At 55.2% G+C, this 25,953-nt stretch overlaps 1 protein-coding gene across 3 annotated transcripts; it reads right to left on the bottom strand.

The window, feature by feature from the left end:
• Positions 1–701: 701 nt before the first annotated feature.
• On the bottom strand, positions 702–20,935 carry PARVG (parvin gamma). Of its 3 annotated transcripts, XR_013994037.1 has the most exons (14): positions 20,788–20,935; positions 18,963–19,045; positions 18,209–18,273; positions 16,656–16,758; positions 15,535–15,675; positions 14,437–14,552; positions 13,290–13,345; positions 12,799–12,821; positions 10,314–10,372; positions 10,059–10,127; positions 7,817–7,918; positions 3,274–3,371; positions 1,423–1,495; positions 702–941 (listed from the first exon to the last, which is right to left on the bottom strand). XR_013994037.1 is itself a non-coding variant. In XM_081060249.1 (13 exons), exons 2-13 carry the CDS (start codon positions 19,027–19,029, stop codon positions 832–834), a joined length of 984 nt encoding a protein of 327 aa, XP_080916375.1. In that variant the 5' UTR covers positions 19,030–19,045; positions 20,788–20,935; the 3' UTR covers positions 702–831. The 3 variants fall into 3 exon arrangements, 2 of the variants coding, with proteins under 2 accessions (XP_080916375.1, XP_080916376.1); XM_081060249.1 differs by lacking the exon at positions 3,274–3,371; XM_081060250.1 differs by lacking the exons at positions 702–941; positions 1,423–1,495 and having other exon boundaries at positions 3,213–3,371.
• Positions 20,936–25,953: the final 5,018 nt, after the last annotated feature.

The raw sequence follows: 25,953 nt of genomic DNA on the forward strand, positions 1-25,953 counted from the left end.
CTCCTGAGGTGGGTGGGATGAGGGCACCTCAGGCAGGGACGACAGCCTCAGAAAGGCTTGGAAAGCACATAGGGCTTTCAGCTTGGAGAGGCTGGGGTGGGGTAGGAGACAGAACATGGTCAGCAAGAAAGCCACAAAGCCAGCGACACTAGGAGGACCCACAGCACCGGACACCTCCCTGCAGGCAGACTGGGAGACCATCTGAGCCATGAATCAGTCACAGAGATTTCTGCTTCGTGACTTGGGTAAAGCTCATGATTTCAGCCAAAGGGGGAGGCCTGAGCCACAGTTCCTCTGGCAGGTAAGTGACCTAACTTCCCCGAGTGGCTCAGGAGCGTGGGTTTGGAGCCACGTGGGGCTCCTGTATCTGGATGGTAAACCTGGGGCCGTCATCCCAAATAGAAGGCATGGGGGCGACAGCAGCTGAGTGTGGGCAGGCCGGCTCTGGCCATGAGCCCTGACACCTGACAGCCCCTCCCATCCCAAAAGCCACATCGCTGGGCTCTGGCTGCCCCCAGGGGCGCCCTCAGAGATGAGAGGCCGAGCACCTTCCATGCCAGCCCCATGGGGAGGGAGGCTGAGTACAGGGATCAGCCATACTTATGCATATTTAAGAGTCCTTTCGGGGGGGACACCAGCAGGCTCCCAAAATCCCTCCCAGAAATACATTTGTTAAAATAAACTGAGCGGGGCCAGAGGTTGGCTCAAAATAGATCCATTCCTAGTAGGTTCAGAGATATTCAGACAGATGGAAACAGAGACGGAGGTGGGGGGCCTTCCAGCTGGGCCAAGAGGCAGGCTCTGAGAAGCAGCCTTGTGGGGCAGTGATGGTTAATTCGGGGATCCACCAGACTTCCTGTCCATGTTTTCTTTCAGCTTGTGCTTGCAAAACAGGCTGTAGAGGACCCGCAGCGTGCTCTTGGGGTCCTTGTTCACAATGTCTGTGGCCAGAGGGAAGCAGGGTAGCCAGTCAGGTCTGCGCAGGGGAGGGGGTGACCCACCATCCCAGCTTGCCTGGGACTGAGGGCTTTCCTCGGACACGGGGCTGCAGTGCTAACTCGGGGAACCCCTGGCAAAGCAGGTAGTTGGTCATGGTAGGCCTGAGTCCCAGGACCAGTCACATGGTCCCTCCCCCTCCTCCTCCTGCCCAGTGCCCCCCACACCCCATTGTGCACTGCAGCAACTCCTCAAGCTCTCACCTCACTGGACAGCGCGTCCCCAGGGACCCAGTCCCCGTCTCTCTCTCCCTGGGACCCCTCCACCACAGGTTGGGTGGGTGGAACTGTGGGCACAATGCCCCCCTAGGAAGCCTCAGCAAATGCTCATTATCCACCCACACCAAGAAAGACAGCCACACAAACACACACTGCCCCCCCACCCCAGGCGGGAACAGGGACACAGCCCACGTGTGCTCGCACTCACCTTCGGGGCTGATGGGGTAGGTGAGCAGGCCTTCGTCCTTCAGCAGCTCCAGCGCCAAGGTCACATTGTGCAACTACCATGACAAGACCCCGTCAGATGTTGGCAAAATGAGGGCGCCCCACCCCAGGCCCTGGTCCCCAAGTGCCAGGCCCACCCACCACCCATGATGTCCATCACGCATCGAGCAGGCCGCCTCTAGTGGGAAGGGCAGTCACTGAGGAGGGTACCCAGCCTGGGGCTCAGGAAGGCTTCCTGGTGGAGGGGACACCTAGGGGTAAGGCCTGCCAGTGGAGGCGACGTAGCCAGGGACAGGGGCATGGGTTCATCCCAACGTCTTCCCATGCAGCCCCCCACCCTCTGGGTGACAGGTCCCCTCAGAACCGGCTGAACTTCATGGGCAGAGGCAACCAAGGCTCCAAGTGGCCAAGGGGCTTATCTGAACTGATGAGACAGAAAGTGCTGGAACCAGGCGTGTCTCACCCTGATGCCCTGCGAAGCAGGCTGGAGGCTGGCAGAGCTGCCCCTGCTCAGGCCCACTCGGGCCCATTCCCGCTTGGTCCATGGGTGACCTTCAGTAAGTCGCTTGGCCCCCAGGCCTCTACTCGCTCACCTACAGAGTGGGGTCGTCACCACGTCCCCCACACCTTGATACAGGACACTGGGTGGGGAGTCCTGTCAGCCCTGGGCTCAGAGCAGACCCTCTGTCAGCGGGGGGGGGGGGGGGAGTGTGTGTGGGGGGCGTCCGGGGTCACCTCCCTTTCCACATCTTGGTAACTTGGGCCTCAGATACCAGCGAATAAACCCAGCCCTTTTGTGTGGGGCAGCAGCCTGGTGCAGCAGAAAGAGAGGGTGTGGGGTGAAGCGGGAGGAGTGAGGTCTAAAGCTGGCGGAACCCCTGATTCGTTAGGACCTCATGGAGGTCCTTCCTTCACTGGTCTCAGTCTCCTAAAGATCCACTGTGGGGGCTGGACGTCCCAGACCGGTGGCCAGCTGTGCCAGCCATCCCAGCCCCCCAGCCAGCTTCAAACGGGCCAGGCAGTTCACATGGCAACGCCGCCAGGGAACTGGAGTCCCAACTGGCAGTGCCGTGAATGAGCAAGACGCATGAAGGGAGGCCAGCCCTGCCCAGGCCGCCCCTGGTCACCTCCTAGTGGGTCTGGGCAGGAGGAGGCTTGAGATCTGAATTGGATGTCTGTGCACCAACCCCAGGGTGTATGTCACAGGCAGACACGTCACATGTCCTGGCTGGACCTCAACTCCCTCGTCTGTACCATGGGAATAGCCTATCTTCCAGCCTGCCTCTCCAAGGCTGCCAAGGGTCCAAGGCGATGAGGGACAGGAACTGAAGCCACAGAACGAGATGTGAGGGTGGGACGATGAAGGCCCAGCAAATCCCATGTCTGGGCCCCTGTAGGGCCGGAAGCTGGGACATGTGTAGGAGGGCTTGAAGCCCCGTGAGAAAGAGCTCTCCCTGGGGGAGAGAGGATGTGGGTCGGAGTCCTGGTCCAGGGGCACACGGCAGGGTCACGGGAGTATCTTCTGCCTGCCCCCAAGGATGCCTGCTGGGGCAGAGGGCTGGCAGCCTGTCCTCCCTGGTAGCTGGCTCACTGGTGGGCTGTGCAGGGACCGTGAGGCAGCCCCTTGGGATATGGGGGGCAGGGAGAGCAGCTCCACTGGGGAAAGCTGTTGTTGGAGCATCAAACGGACGGAGCAGGGGATAGGTCCCGGATGCAGGGAGCATGCGAGAGAGGCGGGGTCACCAGCCCAGCGGGGCCGTCCCCTCTACAGTCAGCCCAGAAGAAGAAACAAAGCCTGGCCCAGGGTCCATGCTCCCAAGCGGGGGGGACACACCTCTAAGGATGGAGGGAAATCTCAGAGTGAGCAAAGCAGAGCTCCACCATTCCTTCCTGTCATTCTGTCCCCAAGTCTTCCCCCCAGAGTGGAATATTCTGGAAAACAAGGGATGCAGTTGTTGCTATTGTTCACATTCTCATCATGAACACTATTCACAAGACACACAGAAAGTAAATGTCAGAGGGAGAAGGAGTGACAGACGACCCAACACACTGCTCACCCGCCGTGCGGGTACCCCTGCCTTTGTCATACTCTCTAAGCCAGCATCTCCCAAAGCATGATCCAGGGGAGGGAAGGAAAGGGGTGTCTGTGACCAAGCGGTTTGGGGAAATGTTGGCTTAAACAGAGTAATAGGGAAGCCCTTCTCTGCAGGACTTCTCAGAGCCTTGACTATCCATTTATGACGGTGTATCATGAAGCTTCAAGGCGACACATGCTTTCCCCAGTTATTAGACCGTAGGATCCCTTTATCACAGAGCACCTCATGGGATCAGTGTTTTGGAAACACTTCGTTCATGCTCTTATCCTGAAAATATTGATTGGGCATCTACTACGAGCTGGCCACTTGACGAGAGCAAAAGCGGCCCCACTCCTGCCCTCGTGGAGTTTGTACTTTGAGAATTGCTACTATGGACACCACCAAAATGGTCACAGTCGCTCCTGTGTGACACACTTCTCCGCCAGGCTGCTCAGTCTGCACCAGGGGGAGCTGCCCCAAGCTCCACAACAATCTCGCCATGCTCTGCCCAAAGTATCATTATTTTTTTCTTTTCTGTGCACAGTATGAGATGAAAGTAAAACTGGCCCGTTCCGCGGAATCGAGGGAGGTTACGACCCTGGGAGGATGTATTCCAATCCTCCGGGGAGAAATAATTGAGTGTGGGAGGAGTGAAGGGCTCCTGGCTCCAGGGTGCTGATTTCCGCTGAACAGATCGCCTCTCTCCCTTCAGCCCTAACGTCTTTTCCTGCAACAAACGGCAACCACACATAAACACCATTTGCAAGGAAGGCCTGACATGGACAAACTCAATTCTGAGAGGCCACTCTGCCAAGAAAACAGTTCCTCGGGTGTCCCTCCTTCGGAAAGGGCTGTTGTCCCCACTCTCTTCAGCTAATGACCTGGTCAGCATTTTTATTATCCATTCCTGCACCTGACGTTTCCGCCAATATGCCATTAAAATTCTGAGCTAAGAGGCTGCCTCTTCTTCCCCCACAGATTCTGTACCTCATTTTCAGAACATCGTTCTAAAGCCGGTGGATTCAGCAAGCTGGCTGCACTCGGGGACGTTAGAAGTTGTACATTTGTCCCTGCCTTGTAACTGGGGTTTGGAAGCGTGCAAAATATTGAGCACGGGCTTTGACTCGGGCCCAACACCCGAGTCACAAAGAGGGGGCCCCTGTGCTGTTCTGGGTCCCGGCCTGTGTGTGTCCTGCCCTGTGTCCTCCTCCCGCTTCTCCCGTCACTCACACCTCAGTGTCTTGCATCCTGGATTCAGGATGGGCACGTGGGCTCCGCCTCGCACTGGTGTCCTGTACCCCTGCACTGTCTCAGCAGCTGCGGGCAAGCCTTCTCAGCCAGGAGAGGTTCCTACTCCTCCACCTCCCGCAGGGCGCACCCTGGCTCCCCAAGAAGGAATAAAATGGAGAGGCAGCTCTGGCTGACCCTCCACCCTAACTGGCTGTGTGCTCTTGGCCAGATTACTGCAGCCCTCTGTACTGTTTCCTCCTACAGAAACGGGGATGGAATCGTTCCTAACTCAGAGGCCCAACTCAAGGAGGTATTAGCAAGTTCACCCACAATGCCTGGAGGATCACTTTGTTGGCCTCGATTCTGCATCTACTCACTTTGCAGGGCTCTCCTGTGTCCCCACCTAGGCCACAGGGGGGACTCCGGCCAACAGAATGAAATGAAGTGACCACATGCTGGCTCTGAGCCCAGGCCTCATGCTTGCTCTCCAGTGTCTCTGCCATTGCCATGAAAAGCGTGCCAGGTCCCAGGAGGAGGAGAGGCACATGGCACAGAGCAGAACCACCCCAGCTGACCCAGCCAAGAGGGCCTGACCCCCAGCCAATCCCCAGATAAGTGATGGAGCCCAGCTGAGCCTATGTCAGCCAAATTCAGGCGACCTGCAGATCCAGGAGAAGAAATGATGGTTTGAGGACACCGCTTGTTCAGGTGGTTTGTTACAAAGCATTTCTGTGCTACTAGCTGACTGATACAGTGCCTAGGGAATGGTGAGAACCCTGTAAGTGTTGACTGCTGTCCCCACTCTACCACCAGAACCACAAACACTGCACTGCTCTAGCGTATTTGCTCCTCAGCCACCTCCCAACTCCCAGGAATCTGAGCCCTGAATCAACCTTCCCGTCAAGAGAACCCCTCCCTCTTGGGAAAGTGGAGACCACACCCACTAAAGATGGTGTCTCCATGGTGCAAAAGGAAGAACTGCAGGCTGAGGGTCAGAAGGCTGGTTCTGGTGTCAGACCTGCCCTGAGCAGCCAAGTGGTCCTGGCAAGTCCCACAACTTCTCAGGCCTTGGTTTGCCCCTCTGTAAAATGGAGATGCAGTCCCAACCCCACCCTTCCCACAGGTGTGGAGTGAGGATGAAATGGAGGAAGGGCCAGGGGAAGCTAGATATAGGTAGTGACTCCAAAAAAACGTGACGGGAGCCGAGGTTCAGGGCTTATAAAATGCTGAAGAGCTCAGAGGAGATGAGAAGGTGGTCAGAACAGACCACTGGCTGAATGGGTTGGAATAAAGCAGAAGGCAGGCTAGGCCACAAGAACGACCTGGGCAAAGACCTGGAGATGCTAGAGGGCCAGGCCTGTGAGGCTGCAGGAGGGGCAGGACGGGAAGATGGATGAGGCTGGGGAGGGGGCAGGAGGCCCACTGACTGGGGCCTGGAACGCCAGAGAGCCTGGGAGGTCAGGCGTGCTGCTGCTGGAAGCAAGGGACAAACAGGGCTGCAGACATGGTGGGGGGCGAGGGCCTGGAGGAAGGAAGTGGGGGGAGAACCGGGCCAGGGTCAAAGGTGCGCCCCAGGCAGGCCATGACATCTGATCCCGCTCCAGGCCCACGGCTTCTCCCCCCCCCCCCCCAGGAATGCATGGGCATGTCAAAGGGGACAGAAACCATTCCTCCTCCCAGAAATGGCCTCCAGGCTGGCTCTTCTTCAGAAAAGCCACTGCTGCAGAGATAAAGCAGGGACCCTGGTGTGACAGAGATAAGCCAGCCACCTGGGGTTCTGGCCAGGCAGGCAGCGGCCCAGCCATCTCCAGCATCACCTGGTCACCTCCTGCAGGGCTGCTGTTCACTCATGAGGACTCTGGGTCCTGGGCACAGCAGGGGACCCAGGACCACACCCCTGCCCCCCCTCCGCCCCTCCATGCTTCCACCTCCATGGTTCTCTGAACACTTCTTATTGTCTGTGGGGTCTGAGGGGTGTGCAGGGCAGGGCTTGTGAGCCCATTTCAGAGACAAGAAGCCTGAGGTGGTGGAGCAGGGACCACCACCCCGGCCTTTCTCTCCTCTGCCACGTCTGCCCTGAGTGAGTTACTGCCCCGTGGGCCTCAGTTTCCTTATCTGGGGAATAGTGGGAATCGTCTCACTGGCAGGTATGGGGGGGAAGGGCACTTGGGTCAGGGGAACAGCCTTTGCAAAGTCCAGAGGCGGGAGGGCAGGATGCGCCTGAGGAACAGCCGTGGCTCCACCTGACAGGGCCTGGGTGCTTGGGGGAAGGCCACAGGGCAGAGGGGGGAAGCAGGAGCCCCACAAGGCCCTGAGGCTGTACGTCAGCCTGCTCTGTCTGCGGAGGCTCACCCCGTCACTCTCACCAGTGTCGTCATTCTCTCTATCCCCCTTCCCCAGGTCTCTCCTGCCTGGACTAATACAGCCAGCCTACCAGCCTCCAGGGTCCACAGGGGAACTCCTGACACCCACGAGGCCAGACTCCCTGCCATACCTTGCCCTTACCCCGGGAGGAATGAACCAGGGACACTGCCCTGAAATAGTCATTCTCTGTCCACACCTGAGCCTTCTCTGAAGCAGTTCCCTCCCCTCGGGCTGCCCTACCTAGTTAACTCTGCAAAGCAAACCCTAATCAGCTCCATGGGACACCTCTTATGCAATGCCTTTCCTGACTCCTTCAGATTATACTAACCACTCTTGCTTTCAGAATCCCCACTAAGCCACCCACCATAAGCCAATACATTTCATGGTGGCCCTGGAAGACCATACACCATTGAGAGCACAATGAGTGTGGACCAAGAGGTCTCGAAAGCAGGAGTTGTGTGTTTATGGCCCACACAGCATAGGGCCTGACAACAAGCAGGGCCTCAGGAAATGAGGAATCATGTGCATGGATGGATGGGTGGGTGCACAGGTGAGTGGATGAGTGGATGGATGGATGGATGGATGGGCAGACATATGGACAAAAAAACTTCCTCTCTAGCCTTGACTTCACCGGGAAGTGAACAAACAAAGGCTGGTCGTGCCGATTCCGTAGATCTGTCCACTCAAGGAAAATCTTTGGCCACTTACCATTTCCGCAGGAGAGCTGGGAGTGAGGTAGAATTCCTTCAAATGCAGGAAGAAGCCTTCCAGCTGTCCAATCAGCAAGAGTAAGATGACTCCATCTGCAAACTACAAAGGAGGAGACTGGAGGTACAGAGCCTGGGGTGTCCTGCTCTGTCTTTCACAGGCTGTGTGGCCCTACGGGGGTCACACAACCTCTCTGAGCCTCAGCTTCCTTTTTGAGGATGGGGACAGCATCCTGACCTTGCAGCATTGTCGTGAACGAGCAGCAGCAGCAGGTATAAAGCAGTTATTGGCCACCTGGCACCTAGTACGTTCTCAATAAAATGAACTGTTCTACATTTTCTGTTAAGTAGCCCCCTATCATTTTTTAAACCACATTCTGTTCCATGAGCTACAGAAGCACAGGAGAAAACAGAGTTCGGTGTAAAATTATTCCATCAGGAAAAGTCAGAGAACAGCACACGCGGCTCATTTTGCCAGCTGCCACATTAATATTTCTGTCTGCTCCGTCTGTATGTTCAGAGATAAAGCTGTCGTCCCACCACCAGCATATCATATGCTAATATAATCCTATTCAATCTCTTCAAAGATACAAAATGCAAGACTGGATATTAGAAAAAAACCACCACTCGAAGACCTTACTGGGACTTCCTCATCTTAGGTCCCTTCCGACATTATTAGTTTGGCCTGAAATCTTTTCTGCTGATATGTCCTGGTAAAACCTCTGAAATCCCAGGGACTTCAATATCCCCTTTTATCCAGCAGTCTCTAAATACCATCCTTGCACGTGCCGTTATTCTCCAAAAGCCATTATTTTACCAAGGGAGAGAGAAAGATGAAACAGGTAGACTGTAAACCTAAGACATCATCCTCATCCTGTTTATACCTACATAAAACAAACACAAATTTATTATTTGTCGTGCTTCCACAGGGTGCCAGGTAATATACTAAATGCTGGATATTTATCATTTCATTTGTTACTCGCAATTTTATGAGGTTGGTAGCCTTGTACCCATTTTAAAAGAGGAGGACCCTGAGGTTCAGAGAAGCCCGGGTCCAAGGCCACACAGCCAATGTAGAAGAGGTGCTCTCAGAGCCAAGGCACAACACATGTCCACCTGGCCTGAGTCTCGTATGTCTATCCTGTCGTGTCACCAGACTGTATCAAAACAGACTTCTCATGTGGCCACCATGTGAGGTGGTGATGGGCGTAAGATCTGGCTTCCGCAGGCTGGGTTCAAATCCCAGGTCCACCACTGAATCACTGTGTGACCTTGGGTGAGTTAATTGACCTCTCTGGGCCTTAGTGTGCTCATCTGTAGAATGGGAGAATATCGGTCCCCCTGTCAGGGATTGTTGGAAGGCTTCAATGAGACAATATATGTAAAGTGCTTTGCTCAGGGCCTGGCATATAGTGAGGGCTTTATTGGTCTTCGCTGCCAGGCATAGGAGTACATCATCCCCATCCCTCTCTGGCTGATGTCAGGGTGAGCCTGTGAAGTCAGTAGCTCTGGCTGAGAACGCCATACGCCCTTGGGGGTGTCGAGGGCCGCCCTGACCTCTCCGCTCTGGCCATGCTACCTGAGCAGCGTGCAGGCAGCCCACAGCCACACCATCACGTCCCGCGCCAGGCTGACCATCAGCTTCTCAGAGTCCCTAGGGTCCCGTGTTGAGGGAACACACCAGACACACAGTGTCCTATGGAAGGCCATGACCCACTGAGAAATGCTAACCACGTAAGATTCCATTCCCGCCCCAGAAGGACTGGGCGTAAATCGGCCATGGCGGGGCTGAGCCGCTCGGAGAGCCACCGACGCGGGGCTGTGGCAGTACCTAAGCAACGCCAGGCACACAGCACAAAGCTAGGGAACACCATAAGCAAACGCAGTCACGCAGGGAAAACGCATGTGCTTTCAGTCTTGGGATCCGGTGGTCTGAGATTAATTTTGGAAAAAAACAGCTGGAAAGTGGTTATTTTACAATGAAAAGTAATAGCAACACAGAAGCGCCCCTTTGTGAAGCTTCCACACTCCCCACCTCACAGGATCCCCACGGTGTCCCTGCTTGGCAAGCTGCCTGCCAGCCAAAGCCCCTCCTGTTGGAGAGGAGCACCCCAAGGCTCTGCGAGGTGACATCGCCCTGGGCACACAGGGCAGGCCTGGCACACAGAGGGCCCTACGACCCTCTTCTCTGACTGTACCCCACAGCCGTTCCCTGCCTAGGGCCCCTGAAGCTTATTCCCTACCTGGGTGTCCAGATTCTGCACAGATAGGCCCAGGCGGTCCAGCTTCTGGTTGACAAAGGTCACAATAGCCTAATCAAGAAAGAACAAGGCCCCCGGCCCAGGGCTTAGGGGGACAGAAAGCCCCCTCAAAGCACCCAGCATACAGCAAGTGTGGAACGAGGGCCCTGTTTCTGTCCCTTTGTCCCGAGGCACGAGGCAGGTGGGCAGCGGGTAGGCGGCAGCCAGAGAGGTGCTCAGAGCTTTGATCTTTCTTACCTCTTTCACGGCGTTCACTTTCTCTGGAGCCAGCTTAAATAATTCATCAAAGACGTCCTCTGTAGACAGATCCAGTAAACACCTCATTACAATGCTATTATCTTTGTGCCAAACAGGGACTTTTCCCCACAAGTTTCTCAGAGCAACCAGTCCAGGGAGCGCTATATCTTTATCTCAAGGTTCTTGAATTTGAAAACAGTCCTGGGTCTAAGTCACTGCCCCTGGCTGTGTGGCTTAGGGGGAATCGCAGCCCCTCTCTGTGCCTTGGTTTCCTCACCCATAAAGAATGGCTGACAATACCCACCAGGTGGGGTTGCTGCAAGGATCAAATCTGGTAGCACATAACCCACTTGGCACGGTGGCTGGGCACACAGCAGGACTTCAAGAAGTGGTCATCCTTTCTGCAGTGGACGCCATTTATTGTGTCTGCTCAGCTGCCATCCCTTCCACCAGGAACTGCCCCCTCCCAGTTGTCTGCTCTACTTACAGGTCCATGGGACCTTCCAGGGGTGGCTGAGCAGGGGGCCAGCCCTGGACTTAACACTCAGCCCATAGGAACCTTCTCTGGCATTTCTGGACTGGCAGGATGAGGGCATCATGCTCCCCCAGAATGTCTGTACCTGCAACGTGGCCAAGGCCAGCACCCTCAGCCTCTGACTCACACCCATGGGGCTTGGGAACAGAAGGAGCATCTTGGCAGCTCAGGCTCCCAGTCTAGCCTTAGACACCCCAAGTCCTCAGATTAACACCCTTTTTCCACAAGCTGCATTGCTATTTGCAGCTAACACACCTTCCCGGGGAGACTGGTCGTTGGACACTGCATACTCAAACTGGGTAGAATTGACCTTTGGATTTTGCCACTCAGCAGCTGTGTGACTCTGAGCAAGTCACTTCACCTCTCTGTGCTTTAGTGTGTTCCTTCATTGGTGAAGTGGGGAAAGTAGAAACCAGATAGCATCGTGCATGTTAAAATGCCCCGTAAATCAATAATCATGATGGGAGCACCAGTGGTCCCTTCCAGATCTCATGGCTTATGGTCAGGGAAATTGTGTCACTAAAGGGAAAATTGTGTCACAGGAATGAGAGACAAACATGGGCTGAGACGACACAGGCTAGCCCAGGATGACTGTGCTAGAAACGGTTCGAGGAGGCCCTGCTCTGTGTCCCTGCCCCTCACTGTGACCCATCCTCATGCTGCCTCCTATCAAATACTGCTCCCTGGGCAACCTGCCGTGTTCTCATGCTGTCCCTCCCCACGGGCACACACAGACATCCACCAGCCTCCATTGCACCTCCTTTGTCCTTCCTTCCGCCACTCAGCCTCCCTCTGCCCCTGTGCTCAGAAGCCCCTTGCAGGTCATTATTTCCACATCTTCAGATGATGTAACTCTGTGGTGAGGGTTTAGGAAAGAAAGATGATGTTAGGGTGCATGGATGGGTGGGTGGGTGGGTGGGTGGGTGGGTGGGTGGATGGATGGATGGATGATGGATTGGTGGGTGGATGGGTGGGTGGATGGATGGATGGATGGATGATGGATTGATTGGTGGATGGATGGATGGATGGATGGATGGATGGATGGATGGATGGATGATGGATTGGTGGATGGATGGATGGATGGATGGATGGATGGATGGATGGATGGTGGATGGATTGGCAGGGGGATGGGTGGGTGGATGGATGGATGGATGGATGGTGGATGGTGGATTGGTGTGTGGATGGGTGGGTGGATGGATGGATGGATGGATGGATGGATGGATGGATGGATGATGGATTGGTGGATGGATGGATGGATGGATGGATGATGGATTGGTGGATGGATGGATGGATGGATGGATGGATGGATGGATGGTGGATGGATTGGCAGGGGGATGGGTGGGTGGATGGATGGATGATGGATGAAGAGCTGGCTAGGCCAACTGAGTGTGGAATAAATGAATGAGAGAAGGAGTGTCTGTATCAGTCAGTCGATTAGTGAAGAGCTGTCACAAAAGCAACAGCCACACTATTGAACAATCACTGTTTAACCCTCACCGTGTGCTAAGCACACATTTACAAATGATCTTTTTATCCTCATCACCAGCCTAAGACGTGGGTGCCATTGTTAACCCCATTTCACAGATGAGGAAACTGAGGCACAGACATGTTAACAGACTTTCCTGAGCTCATGTGGCTAATAAGCAGGAGAACTGGTGTTTGAACCCAGGCCGTCTGGCTCCAGAGCCCACACACTTACCTCCATCATCACCACCAATGGGAATTACAAATCTCTCTACACATATGAGCGGTGTGATGAGAAGGAACAGCATGGTCCATGATGGACAGACAGAAAGAGGGACAAATGTAGCAGAAGAAGGCTCGAGATACAAATATAGACCACAAAGGAAATGTAAGAGAACGCCCAGCAATTAACCCCTCATCATTATAGGTCTATTTCAACACATACCTGATAGAAAAAGATTGCCTTAAGTTATGAAAAGTACTCACTCGGGGGTTGGTCCTTGTCTGTGCTAAAGGGGAGGAAAACATCAAACAAAGGGTTAAAAAAATCTTCAGACCTGTGCTTTCTTGCTATGATAAGACTTAGTGAGATTGACAAAGAAACTGGCGTCTTTTTCCTGGCAGCTTTGTAAGTAGGCAGGGCCCCCGTGGGAAGCAAACAGCAAAAGAAACTCATCCCCTTCCCCTGAGGTTTCCACACCTAGAAATGTCTGGATTTTGTTGTTTTGGTGGTTGCCATTTTAGGTTTTTGGGGGCAGGGGGTTATTATACATACAACAAAATGCACAAATCCTAAGTGTATAGCTTGTGCATTTTTACACATCTGTGTGACCCCCACCCCCAGCAAGGTAGAGACCTTCGTAGCACCCCCAGCCCCTCACTAACTCCACCCACAGACATCACCACTGTTCTGATTTCTCTCGCAGCCCACCGCCAACTCCGTAAAGCACAGCCCAGCGTCCTGCTCTTTCTCCCACCTGCATTTAGTGAGCTGTTCCAGTGACTTTTCCGACTTCAGGCCACTCTTGGTGCTCTAAGAAAGGAAAAAGGAGGAGGAATTGAGTGATCCCACATGGCTGCTCAAAGACTCTAGAGGCCAAAGCAGCCCTGAGGGACCCACTTTACTCCCTCCTCAGGTGGTCTCCTGGGCAGTCTGATCACTGTGGTCCAACTACTTGTCCTTCTTCCCATGAGCCTTGAGCCCCACGAGGATGGGGACTGTGTCTGCCTCGTTTTCCAGGTATCCCCGAGTCTCAGCCAATGCCTGGATTACAGGGGTTGATATACGTATGTTGATCTGAATGATGAATGAATGATGAGTGAGTGGGTGGAGGGATGGATGGACAGACAGATGGATGAGTGAGTAAATGAGTAAATGAGTGAAGGAATGGAGTCACCTCTGATTCACATAAAAAGTATAAACAAAGCCACGAAACTGCTCAGTGCAGAATTTTAATCAGTGGTTTTGAGAAAAGTAAGAATGAATTCACCTGAGTTTGGCCAGACTTGGCTGATTCTGTTAAGTGAAAGGTAAACCCCGGGATAGGACGCCCCACTGCTCACTGGGTACCCAGAGGCTGGGGTATAACGGGGAGCAAAAGCAGGGAGCGGCCCTATCTGCTGTGCTCAGAGTCTGTCTGAGAGAGAAGTCGTGGACTCCTGTACAAGTCTGTTTGTACTGGAAAGAGCCCGGGGGCTGGAGAAACCCCAAAAGCATCGTCATAGCCATCAGCCAGTGAATGAGATGATACCACAGTGACAAGGCCGGGGGCTGTGACTCAGTGCCCCCGAAAGGCCATAAACAGATGGACCCTTTATGGCCCACGTGACATGGCTGCCATCAGCCAGGACCTTTCTGAAACCCCAGGCAGATGCCATCTGCTGCGGTAAGTGGGACTGGTCAGCCCAGGGACCTCCCCACGGCCCCGCTGGGTCCCGGCCAGTCCCACTCTGTTCACGGCATGTCCCACTCATGGCTCCAGCCCAGTGCCCATGGCTATCCTGGGGGGATCTGCTGTTTCTCGTGGCTCAGCCCCTGCCCATGCAGCACCCCTCAATCCAGGGCATGGCGATGTCTACCCAAGAAGCTACTCTGTGTGAAGGACGCCCATGTCCAGCCCTTACCTCCATGGTAATCACCTCCACCTGGACATCCATGGGGAGGGGCAGGTTGGGCTGGAAGCGCTTAGCCAGGGCCACGAGGAGATGCAAGGTGGCCAGCAGGTCCTTGTGGAAGATAGCTGGGAGGGGAGAGGGGTATGAGGTCAGAGCCAGAGGGACCGCCCAAACCTGGGGCCCCAGGGTGGTCTCCTTAACGTCAGAGCAACCCACTGAAGACCAAGGAGACCTGTGTCTGGCCTTTTGGAAATTAGAGGCCTGGAGATTTATATTTAGACTGAAAAATAGTCACATTTTTCCCCTGTGAATATAGCCCAGGACACAGCCCACCATGTGGATGGGGGTTAGACACAGAGATGTTCACTGAAGTGCTATTTACAATTGGAAACAACCCCATGTCCTGTCCTATGGCAGGACGCTGGTTAGACAATTTGTTAGCTTTAAGTTCAATGTGACTTAATTCAATACCCGTCAGCTATTGGACATGAGACTTTAAACAGCGGTGAAGACAGTGGCATATGGCCCAACAAAAAGTGGGTTTGAAAACTGGTACATCATTGCCACCCAACCCTGGAGAAGCCATTTATCTCCTTTCAGCCTCAGTTTCTCGTCTGGAAAATGGGGAGAATGTGGCGACTGGAATGGCAGGAAATTCAGACCAAACTGTTAATGGGGTAGGGTGGGGAAGTTTGGGTGCTTTGCATGCTCTCATTTCTTGCAAGAAAGCACTGCAGATACAATTTAAAGGAACTAATGAGATGGGACCGTTAGTGCCCCTCTAACGAGGTAGGTGGGTTCATCACGGTGGGTGGAACTCAGTAAGTAGCCGCTGTTGTTAACAAGCCTGCGTTTTTCCTTCACAGTTATCTGTTTGGCTACAGGGACACCCTCGGGGAACAGAAGTGCCCAGGGCTGTTTGTGCACAGGAGTCTGTTCCTCTGCACCGGCCTGAGGCTTCTGCCTCCTTCCATGTCCCCAGCTTGTGCCCACACCTGGGGTGGCTGAACCGTGCTCCTGGGTAAACAAGAAGCTGTCTCTGGTGCAAAAGGACCAGGCTCCCCCAGCCCTGCTGCAGACCCCAGCCCGGGCTGCGGCCCCACGTACTGTCCACGCTCCATTTGACCTGCTGCTTGTCCACCTGCAGGCTGCGGTTGGTGGCCTCTAGGACCGCCACGAGCTTGCGCCTCTGGCTCACCCCTGTCAAGGCAATCTCCTCCACGTCCAGCTTGATCCCCGCCAGCTTCTCTGGGTTTGGGAGAGGGCAGGATGGGACAGGAGGGGGTGGGGAGAAGGCAGTGAGAGGGTGGGAGAAGGCAGAGGAGGGGAGGAGAGTTTGGGCCCCTGCAGGGGACCCATAGCTAGTGGGCTACCTCCAGTAGGCTGAGCCTGGCCAGCTTTCAGGTAGTGAACACGCTGCCCCTCCACACATGGGGCATGTGAGCTGTGGGGCCTGAGCAGGCCCAGGCCCTCTGAGCTGCCCCCCACTGGCCTGCCTCACCTTGACCACCCCATGCCCCACCCCTCAGCCTTCCACACAGTTGCGAGCACGTCCTTTCTGCAGGGCAGCACGGTCAAGCCGTTAAAGCCAAACTCCCCTGCTTTCTTCACTGTGAGACCTTAGGCAAGTTACTAGACCTCTTGGAGCCTCAGTTTCCTCATCTGTAACATGGGGATAGTAACGGCACAGAGCTGTTGTGGGGATTTACCTCACCTGCTCTGTGGTAAGTGTTCAGGAAGCATTAGCATCGGCTGGTGGGATTGTTCTGTAACCCTCTGTAGGGTTCTGTAAACGGTGCTGGGCCAGGCCCCAGGCTGGCCCCGGAATCAGACCCACTGCTTCCCTCCAGGACCACCCCGCTTTGTGCAGAAGACAGGCATGTAGACCAACGCAACCTCACACCAGCAAAGGGAGAGGGTAGGTGGCGAAGGCCTGCGGGGCCGGAAGCAGCCTCCGCTAGCTGCTGGGTGCTCTCACCAATAGCCTGTTTTCCCTTCTAGCAGCCCCGGACAGCCCGGGGAGGGGACATGGGTTTCTCTGTTATCCCCGGCAGCCGAGAAATAGCAGGCACACCATAAATGCTTGAGAGGCAGTGTAGGGTGGGAGAGTCCAAGGTTTAGCACAGAAAAAGCAAGAACAGTGGCCCAAGTCCAGGCGGAGGTGGGAGGATGAGGTGAAGCACCCACCTGTGGGGTCCTGGAGGGGTAGGTGGGGGACAGCCGCTTACGGAAAAGGTGGTGCAGGATGAGCCCGTCAAACATGTCCTCCTCCAGGCTGCGGACCACAATGTGCTCGGGGAGGAGCTCAGCGTTGATCCACTCCATCAGCACCTGCAGGCCCCACGGAGACCACTGACCCAGGGGCCGCTTTTCACCTGGCCCCTCACCTGGCTCTGTGCCCGCTTCATCCTGGAATGCTCTCCTCCCACCTGCCGACTCCCACCCCTCCTTCAAGGCCAGGTCAAAAGTCACCTCCTCCGGGAAACCCTCCCTGCTCTCTCAGGCTGAGTTAGGGTTAGCCTGCTCTAGGCTCCCGAAAACTCTCTGCTTCTCTCCACCACAGATCTGAGCACTGTGGGAGTGTTGTTTTCTCCTGTGTAAAGTGTTAGGAATACAGGAGCTACTGGTCTTCCATCCCAGCCACCAAACTTTTCCACTGTGATGTACACTGGCTGCTCCCCTCTGCAGCTCTGCCTGAGGGCTGCCCTTGGAGACCAGCCCCACCCCGCTTGTGCTCCGGGCCAGAAGCAGCAGAGAAGTAATGCCCCGTCCCTTTAATGGAGCAGCCCTGAGCTAACCAGGAGTTGGTGTATAAAGACACAGATCTTCTCCCTCTGGGTAGGCACTCTCTCTGAGGTGCTGTCCACAGGTGCCCCATAGGCTGAAGCTCTCACAGCCGTCACCTGTTCCAACACTCACCAGGAGGGGGCGGTTCCTTTCCTCCCCATCTTATTTCCCCACTTCCCTTCCTTCTCTCCCATGATTGTCACCTCCCAACTCAATTATGTGCACCTATGTCCTTATCTCAGGATCAGTTTTTTGAGGAATCCAAACTAAGAGGACATCAGCCCCCTGCCAAGTTTTCCAGAAGGGACCACGCTGGGTCTACTCTGTGTCCCAGTGCCTTACAGTGGGAAAGGTGAATGGAAGGAGTAAGGGAATGGGAGGGAGAAAGGAAGGGATGGAAAGTGGGTCACAAATCCTCTGGGGATGTAAAGTAGTGCAGGTCTGGAGGCCTGCCTGGAGGAGGCAATAGAAAGGTCACATGGAGACTAGAGAAATAGGGCAGAGGAGGATGGAAGCCCTGAGCCTGTGCCCAGCAGGCCCTGCTGCCAAGGAGGAACCGTGAACTGAGTGACAACATCTGTTCCTGCCCACATGGCCAGCTGTCCATTGCCATGGCAGCCGAGTGAGTGAAGGAGCAGCACAAGCTTTGTAGCCCACAGCCTGGGTCAATCCCCAGCTCTGTCGCTGGCCAGCTCTGTGCCCCACAACACGTCAGGTCACCTGTCCAAGCACTGTTGTCCCCTTCCTGGGATGCGGGTGACAACAGATCCCTCTCAACCCTGTGAGGTTTCCTGGGATCATGTATCTAAAAGCATACAGTCAGTGTTCAATAACTGTTCCTTCACATAGCCATTCAAGAAGTATCCCAAGGAACTGCGGGGTCACCACCCACCAGCCAGAGGTGAGGGAGGGCAGGATGGCCCACTGTCCCCACCCCAAGAAGATGAAAATCTGCCTCCAGAGAACTCAGAACTGCAGGTAGAAGGCTCTGCACCTTTTGTAATTCTTCAAATTTGGGATCCTTCCGGGAAGTGGGGGGCAAGTATTTCTTCTTTTGTCCTGAAATCAGAGGTGAGAATAGCATGTATGTGGGGACTCTGCAGGGCCCTGGCAGTTCTCTTCCTGCAGGTCACCTGTAGAGCTGGCACCTTGACCACAAGGGGAATTTGGTCCTGCTGTTTCTCACACTTACACACACACACACACACACACACCCTGAGCATCAAACATCCAAAGTGACTTGGGCTTCCCGGGCGTGCCGGGTCCCACATGCGTGAAGGCGGCAGATCTGTGTAGGTGTGCACACGCAGGCACGGAGCCTGAACTCTGGCGCCACCCCCCTTGGGCTCAGAATCCCAGCTCCCCACTTACTAAGGCAGTTCCCTGCTATTCTGCTGTGTTACTCTCTCTGCCTCAGTTTCCTGTCTCTAAAAAGGAGGTAATAGCACCTACCCTCAGAGCAATAAAAGAGATGCTTCTAGAAGAAGCTCTCAGCACATGGTAGGCACACATTGCCCCCTCCTAACGTCACTCCTAACCTGGAGATGTGCCGTTATAAGGGGCATGGCGATAACTGCGGAAGGTTCCAGAAGGGGAGAGGGGGTATCACGTATAAAATGGAAGGCCTAGGCTGAGGCTGAATGGAACCCGGTGTTCAGCTGACGACCTGGAGGGCACGGCCTGCGCTTCTGGCGACGCAGACCCTCGCTCTCCGCCCACCCGGCCCCCAACCCCCTTGGGCACAGCACCTTGTGGGAGCTCCTCCTCCACCTCCTTGGGGAGCTGCAGCAGGTTATAGAAGGATTCTGTCTCCATCTCTTCCTTGCCAGCCCTGAGGGATGCAGAGGACAGAGGGCATCACTGTCCAAACTCACTCTGTGCCATTTCTTCCAGACTGAGAGGCACAGGGAGAGGGTGGGTGCTGGCTCTGGGTAGACACGTCACTATGTGCCTAGGCAAGGGGTCAGGGCCCCTGAAGAGAGCGGGGCATGGAGCCCGTCCTCGCAGGACGCAGGACACGGGGGAGGAAGGCACGTGACTGAGGGCACAGCCCGAGCCCAGGCTCAGCAGGAGAATGGCGCCTCAGCCAGGCACAGAGTGGCCAGCCCACCGCTCTCCTGCAGCACACAGGAAGCCCTCACCCTTCCCCCAGGACAAAGGAGGGGTGGACCCTCCTCAGAGCTTGTCCCATCCAGGAGACCCTGAGCTCAAGAAGGAAACCTGGGAGGGCCTGTGGGGGGGAACGAGTGGGGGCTGGTTTGGGTGAACACACTGATGGATGGTATTTATAGACCCTGAGCTCCCATTGGGGAGGGGGCAGGGCTTGAAGCTTGAGCCCTCTGGGCCACTGAGCCAGAGACGGTGGGCACAGAGCAGCACCGCCAGCCTTCGGGTGAGCGGACTGAAGCTGTCCCGCGACTTGTCCCCCACTCGCTCTGTGCAGGCTTGGCTCTCAGAAGGTGGCCTGGCCTTGCCTGGCCCCACCTGGATTCTGAACGAGGCTCTCTGGCGGGGTCGTGTGGGGGTCTCACTGCTCATGCCAGCCTGGGCAGGGCCAGCACTTTCAGTGTGTCACCTCCTCGCTGTAGGAGGGTGCTAGGCTCGCCCCAGGCCTGGATGGGTGAATGCACCTCCTTTCTGCTCCCCTAGCTCACTTCCTCTCCTGCTTAGCTGGCAGCCTGCCCTCCCGCCTTCTCTCTCGTCAGCCCCTGGTCTTCCGCAGGATTTCTAACCCTTAACAGACATCTGGGCAGGGTGTCACGCAGCACAGCTGGTCAGCTCCCGCCCCCAGGAGGCCTGGCTGGAGGATCAGGGTCTGGAGCTGTGGTGAGAAGGAGGCATTCACGGGGCTGGGACCACCCCATCACACCAGCAGCCAGCCTGAGGACACGGGCTCCCTCCTGTCCTGAAGTGGGAAGGGGGGAGAACACAGTCGCCGAACAGACCTGGCCCCTGAATCACCGAGCCTACAATTGGACACCAGGATTCGGTTTGTGGGCTGTGGTCAGAGAAGAGGAAAGAGCCAGCCTGGGCGTTAGGGGGCCTGGGCCCCAGGCTGGCTCCTCTTCCTCATTCTGGCTGGGTGACTTTGGGCAAACCCTCTCCCCTCTCTGGTCCTGACTCTTCTTTACAAGGAGAGGCTGGAGTCCATGCTGGCCAAAGGCAGCCCAGTGGACACAGAGCTGGGACCTCCTGGAGCCATCTGTAGCCCCAGCAGACCCTTCCCTGACACGGCCCTCTGAAGACTAGGGATGACCTTTCTTCCCCAGGCGTTCGATGAGCTCATGGGAGATGGCATGGCGGAATGGGGAATCTTTCACCTGGCTACACAAGAGGTAGGGCAGTGCCCTTCTGCGTGTCGGGGCCTCTGGGGAGGAAGGAACGGCCACCCCTGATCACGGGACTCAGGAGACCACGTTGCCCGGCCCCCTCAGCTGAGACTGCAATCTGGGCTCAGTTTCCTGGGGCCTCTAGAGCCCTCCCTGTGTGAGCTCCAACTCCCAAGCCTTAGGGACAGACAGAAAGCCCCAGTGGCCGAGGCCTCCCACCAGCGGAGATGCCAGGAGGACTCACCTGGGTGCTTACTCCACGCAAGGAAATGAAGGCCAGGAGCTCCAGTGGTGGTCCTGGGTTCTAAACAGAAGCAGGTTCCGGGTTCCCTAGGTCAGCAGGGGGCTGCAGAGGCCGCTGGGAGGCAGGGGCCGAGCCGCTCACTTCCTCTGGGGCTGTGGCTTCTGCAGGGCCTGCTGGGCTGCGTCTGCAGGCAGCTTCCTCCCACTGGCTGCAGGTCTGATGCTTTGAAAGCAATGCCACCACAGACCTACCGGCAAGCTCTTCCCTGGGAGCCCCACGACGCAGCCCCACCTCCTGGCCCCTTAGATGCCTCTCAGGCAACTCAAATTTAATTATTTCTTCTTTCTCTCCCTCTCCCCTCCCCACTATGCAAACCAAACCAGTTCTTCCCGTGTTCCCGTCTCCACATGGCAGCGCCAGCCACGCAGCTACTGAGGCCAGAGGCCGGGAGTCAGCTTTCCCTGAGGCCTCCACATGCCCACCATCAGCCAACTGTCACCTCGCCTCCAGGCCGGCCCTCCAGCCTCACCCCTCCACCGGGCCAGGCCCTGCTTCCTCTCACCTGGACCACACAGCAGCCTCCGGGCTGGACCCTTCGGGGCTGCCAGCTTCTCCACCCCTCCAACACCCCACCAGTTGTTGCTTTCTCCACAAGCAACCAGAGGACCCACTTCATGTCCCAATCCACTCAAAACCTACCAGGGGCATCCAATAGCTCTTAAAATAAAATGCAATCTGCACAGCCTAGCCCATAAGTCCCAATGTGACCTGCTGGAACATCTCCATCCTTGTCTCCCAACCTCTCCCGCCCTCATGCCCTCCCAGCTACACTGACCGCCTTTCTGTCCCTCGAAAGTGCCTCATGCCGTCCTGTTTTGGACCCGTCACACTTACTGTTCCCTCTGCCTAGAATCCCCTACCCCAGCTTTTAAAATGGCTCAGTTCTTATCCTCACCATCCCCCTTCCTCCCCCTTCAGGAAGCCTTCCCTAACTGCCTTATGCAAAGTAAGTCTTCTCTACAATTCCTTACCCCAGACCTGAAAGTTTCCTTTGTCCCAGTGCCCAGATCAATGCCTGGCACAAAGTGGGATCCATAAATAAATACTGGTGGATGTCGTTGCCTAGAGAATGAAGAAGTTTTCCCCAAGGAGAAGTGGGCCTTGATGGATGAATCAAAGTTTACCAGTTAAAGAAGATGGGTGAGAATGGTCCAGGGGAAGGTACAGCCAGAAATTCAACAAGGAGAGCTCCCAGGATGGCAGGACAGCCAGAGAACACCTCACACCTTGCGCTGGGTGACAGGAAGCTAAGCACACTTTCTCTGTGACAGATCAGGCAGAAGACGGGGCATGGAAACAAGGAGAACATAGGAGCAGGAGAGTGGGGTTGGCCGTTCACCAGAAGTTACAAAACTGACAAGTATTACTGACATTATTGCAAATGTTTAGTGAGAAATGACGATGAAGAAAATGTAATTTTGAGGCCACCGATTTTACTGGTACTATTACGTCCCCATGTTACAGAGGCACAGAGATGCGTCACTTAGTTTGTGCCCTTCCAGTGCCCCCGTGCCAGATGGCAGTGTGTGACAAAGTGGGGTGAGAGGCAGCCGTGCCGACGTCCGTCTTGCCGGGGCAGGTGTAGCCGGAGGGGCACGGCTCTGGAGCCTCTGCTTGTGTGGGCAGCTTCCTGAGTCCCGGATCACAGCTGAGCAGGTGTGTCACGGAGTCCGGCGGCAAGGAGATGGCACACTCAAATGAAGGAACTGAAAGTATTTAATAAAGGGACTGCTGGGCAGGGTTAAGGGAACCCAGAACAGAGGGTAATGCACCCCGAGACTCAGCCCATGAGGGAGCTGCCACACTTCAGAGCCTAAAGGGACAGAAGCGTGAGTAGGTTCTGGAGCCCAGAAAGGGGATTACAGGAAAGCTAAGAGGGAGCGATGGTTAGGGGCTGTGGTAGAGGGACACAGCCAACCCACGGTCACCCACGGTGGCCCAGCAGAGGGACAGGGCCAGAGGAATAAGTGATCTCACTCCCCTCCACGCACCTTCTTCCTGCCAGGGCCTCCTATTGGTCAAATCCAGATGGAATCCAGAGGCAAGAAAGCCCAGCAGTCCATAGTGCTCAGGACGGAAACGGTGCAGACTGGGTCAGAAGAGGTGACTGGCAACTACCTGGCCCCAAATCTGTGCTTCTGGCGCCAGCAGCCCCGTGGGCCAGGCAGAGGCAGCCAGCCCTGCAGTATTAGTCTAAGGACCTATCCGCAGCCTGCTCCTCCCGGCTTCCGATGGCCCTGCAGTCACCTAACTTCCTGTCTCCAATTCCTTTCTGTCTCAGGCAACCAAAGTTGTTCCAGTTATCTGCAGCTGAACCCTGATTACTACAAAATTTGCTACCCGAAACCATTGCAGGCGACATATCCTCATGGATGGGAATCTGTGATCAGTTACTTGTTCCGGTTGATTTAAAGGCAGGAGGGGATCTATTTAGTGCTCACCAGAGAGTGGAATTCTAGTGGCTCACGGCACGTGGTGGCAAATAATCATCTGTAACCGCCCAGAACTAAGCACCCATTAAATCCCCAGCTTCGGCAGATGAGCTGTGACTTCTGTACACAATATAAGCACGGTTTGTACAAGGACAGTGGCTGTGTTTGCTATTTATGGTCACACCAAAGAGTTTTACAGGGAAAAGAACAGTCCTCGCAGGCATGTTTAGGACCCCAGGGAGTTCCTGGTAGCCCTAAAAGAATCCCTTATCTCATGGGGCTGTAGGGCTGATCGACTGACAAGCAAATGCAGAGTCTAATCGTGGGCAAGTTGTACAGGACAACACAGACCAAATCCACAGGGTCCCCAGATTTCCCATGTGAAAGATGGGGCATTTTGGGGGGGAAAGAGAGGGACTCTGAGATTGGAATAGTGACCTGCAGACGAGTCCAAGGAGCCCTGCCCGCCCTTGTCTGCTGGAGAGGTGCTCTCCTTCCAGGAAACCCCATGATGACCTCATCTGAGGTGCCTGCCTTTCAAGGGGGTGCTGCTTCGTCTCGTTCCCATCCCTATCACCCTTCCCAGCCCCCCAGACTTCTAACTACACTCAGTTCCAGCCTGTCTTCAAAGATAAGCACAGTCAAAGCTGAGAGGAAAAGGCTTATATCTTTTTTTAAAAATTGCAAACGTTCGCTAATTTACATCAGCAAAAAAGGGGAAACGTGTGGGGGAAAGGGCATAAGGGTGTTGTGGAAAGGAAGAAGAAATACTCTTTTAGACGGGGTTGTATTCACGGGTAGAAATGCCCTTACTGTAGAGACTGAGTTCAGGGGCACGAGCAGAAGCAGCTGGGAGTGGTTCTGAACGGCTTGCGAGGTTGGTTACTGAACGTGGACTTGGCATGGGCCTATGTTGAGTGGAAATGGGATGTATAATGGAGAAGGATAGTTGAGAGGGTTTGTCGTATGTGATGTCTCCCCTGAGAAGACCCAGAGGACACTGGGATACAGGGAAAAGCTCTGGAGTGGCTCTGTAGCCCAAGAATGACATTGGGACATGCCACCATTGAAATGGGCTCTCCAGTTTCAGTGGAATTGAGGTCATTTCAAAATGGCAGAAGCCAAAGGGCAGCCTTTATTCATCTATGGCAAGGTGGGTGCCTAGGTTAGCTCTTGCTGCTTTGTAGAGACACGTGCGTGCAAATTGAGAAGCTCACTACCTAGTGACCTTTCTGGGCATCTATTCATCTGGGAACCTTGGGACAATCCCTCCCAAATGAAATTTAAGTTGCTGCGCCTTGCACAGCCTACGCTATTACACAGATGGAGTGCTGAGGACACGCTGACCGTGGGTCTCAGCTCTAATCCCTCTGCCTCCGGTCTCTCCATTGCCTCTATTTCATTCACTTATCACTGTCTCACTTCGCCCGTCTGTGTGGTCTTGCCCATCTCACCGTGTTCTCTGTCTGCCCCTCCACTCTCTGGTTCCCGAGGCAGCAGAGGTGTCAGCTTGGTCCCTGCTACGCCCGGGCCCTAGCGTGGCACACAGCAGGCCCTCAATAAATGCTGACTAAACAAATGTTCAAGTTCTTCCCGTGTTGGGCTCAAGAGGGTCCCCACTCGCCTGCCTCAGGGTAAAGCTGAACCCTGGTAGCCAGTGAGGATAAGAACGATTTATTGAACCAAATTATGCCTAAAGAGTAAATTTCCACTTAAAATGAAACCTGACAACTCTCGAGCTTCCCCACCACAAGACGTTGTCCTTACAGAAGGAGCAGCCAGTTTCAGTCCCTGCAGTGGTGGTGACCTTCTCTCGGGGACAGTGCTGAGCCCGGGAACGGCTTACAAGAGACGACCTCAGAAGGCCCTTTTCTAAATTTCAACGCCCACAAATTCAGCTGAGGGCAAGTGGTCATGTAATGTCACAGTTCCCCAGACACTGGCCACAAGGGGCCCTGACAAAGCAGAGATCCCCACTCCTTCGCAGAGGCTGAATTTCGAGCGTTTCCTGACAGCGTGCTGCTCACACCAGGAGTATTAACCCAGAAGAAAGGAGGCAAAACAACTTGTATTAAAGAGGGATTAGAGCACGCAGGGCCTGCCTCCCTTCTCGTTCCTCCTCCAGAAGGCACTGTCCCCCCCAGACAGCGTCAGCCTCTCCCCGGCCACCCCCTGGACCCCTCCTCATCCAGTTCACCCTGTGAATTATCTACATGGTTGTCTCTCCAAGGCTCAAGGGCAGTGGCCTAGAATGAACCAAACGCTCACTCGGTGAGTGTCCCCTGAACAGGACCAACTGCCACTGCTGGCCTGAAAAAGCTGACATTGCAAGGCATGGCGCTTTATCCTCATGAATATTACGAGATAATCTCACCCAATAAACCCACAGTCTGACACAGGCTGGCTCAGGACCCAGATTTCTCAATCTCAGCACAATGGACATTTACCTCCCCCCACCCCCTCCCCTCCTGGCCCCAGGGGAACTCTGTAGGGGGAGAGGAGCCTGTCTTGTTGTAGGGTTTCTCAGCAACCCAGGAACAACCCACTATGTGCCAGTGCCCCTCCCCGACCCCCCGACCCCCCACAGAGTGACAACCCAAACTGTCTCCAGACACTGCCAAATATCCTGATTTTAAGGGAGGGGTGAATTTGATGAGGCGGTCACTCCGCAAAG

This window comes from Rhinolophus hipposideros (assembly GCF_964194185.1).
Source record: "Rhinolophus hipposideros genome assembly, chromosome: 9".
NCBI lineage: Eukaryota > Metazoa > Chordata > Mammalia > Chiroptera > Rhinolophidae > Rhinolophus > Rhinolophus hipposideros.

Excerpts from the sequence above, each read along its gene's own strand:
- PARVG (XM_081060249.1), bottom strand. The coding sequence starts at position 19,029 with ATGGAGACAGAATCCTTCTATAACCTGCTGCAGCTCCCCAAGGAGGTG. Across the intron at positions 16,759-18,208 it reads AATTTGAAGAATTACAAAAG|GTGCTGATGGAGTGGATCAA; the intron begins GTGCAGAGCCTT and ends TGGGGCCTGCAG. Across the intron at positions 7,919-10,058 it reads TGCAGAATCTGGACACCCAG|TTTGCAGATGGAGTCATCTT; the intron begins GTAGGGAATAAG and ends CCTCCTTTGTAG.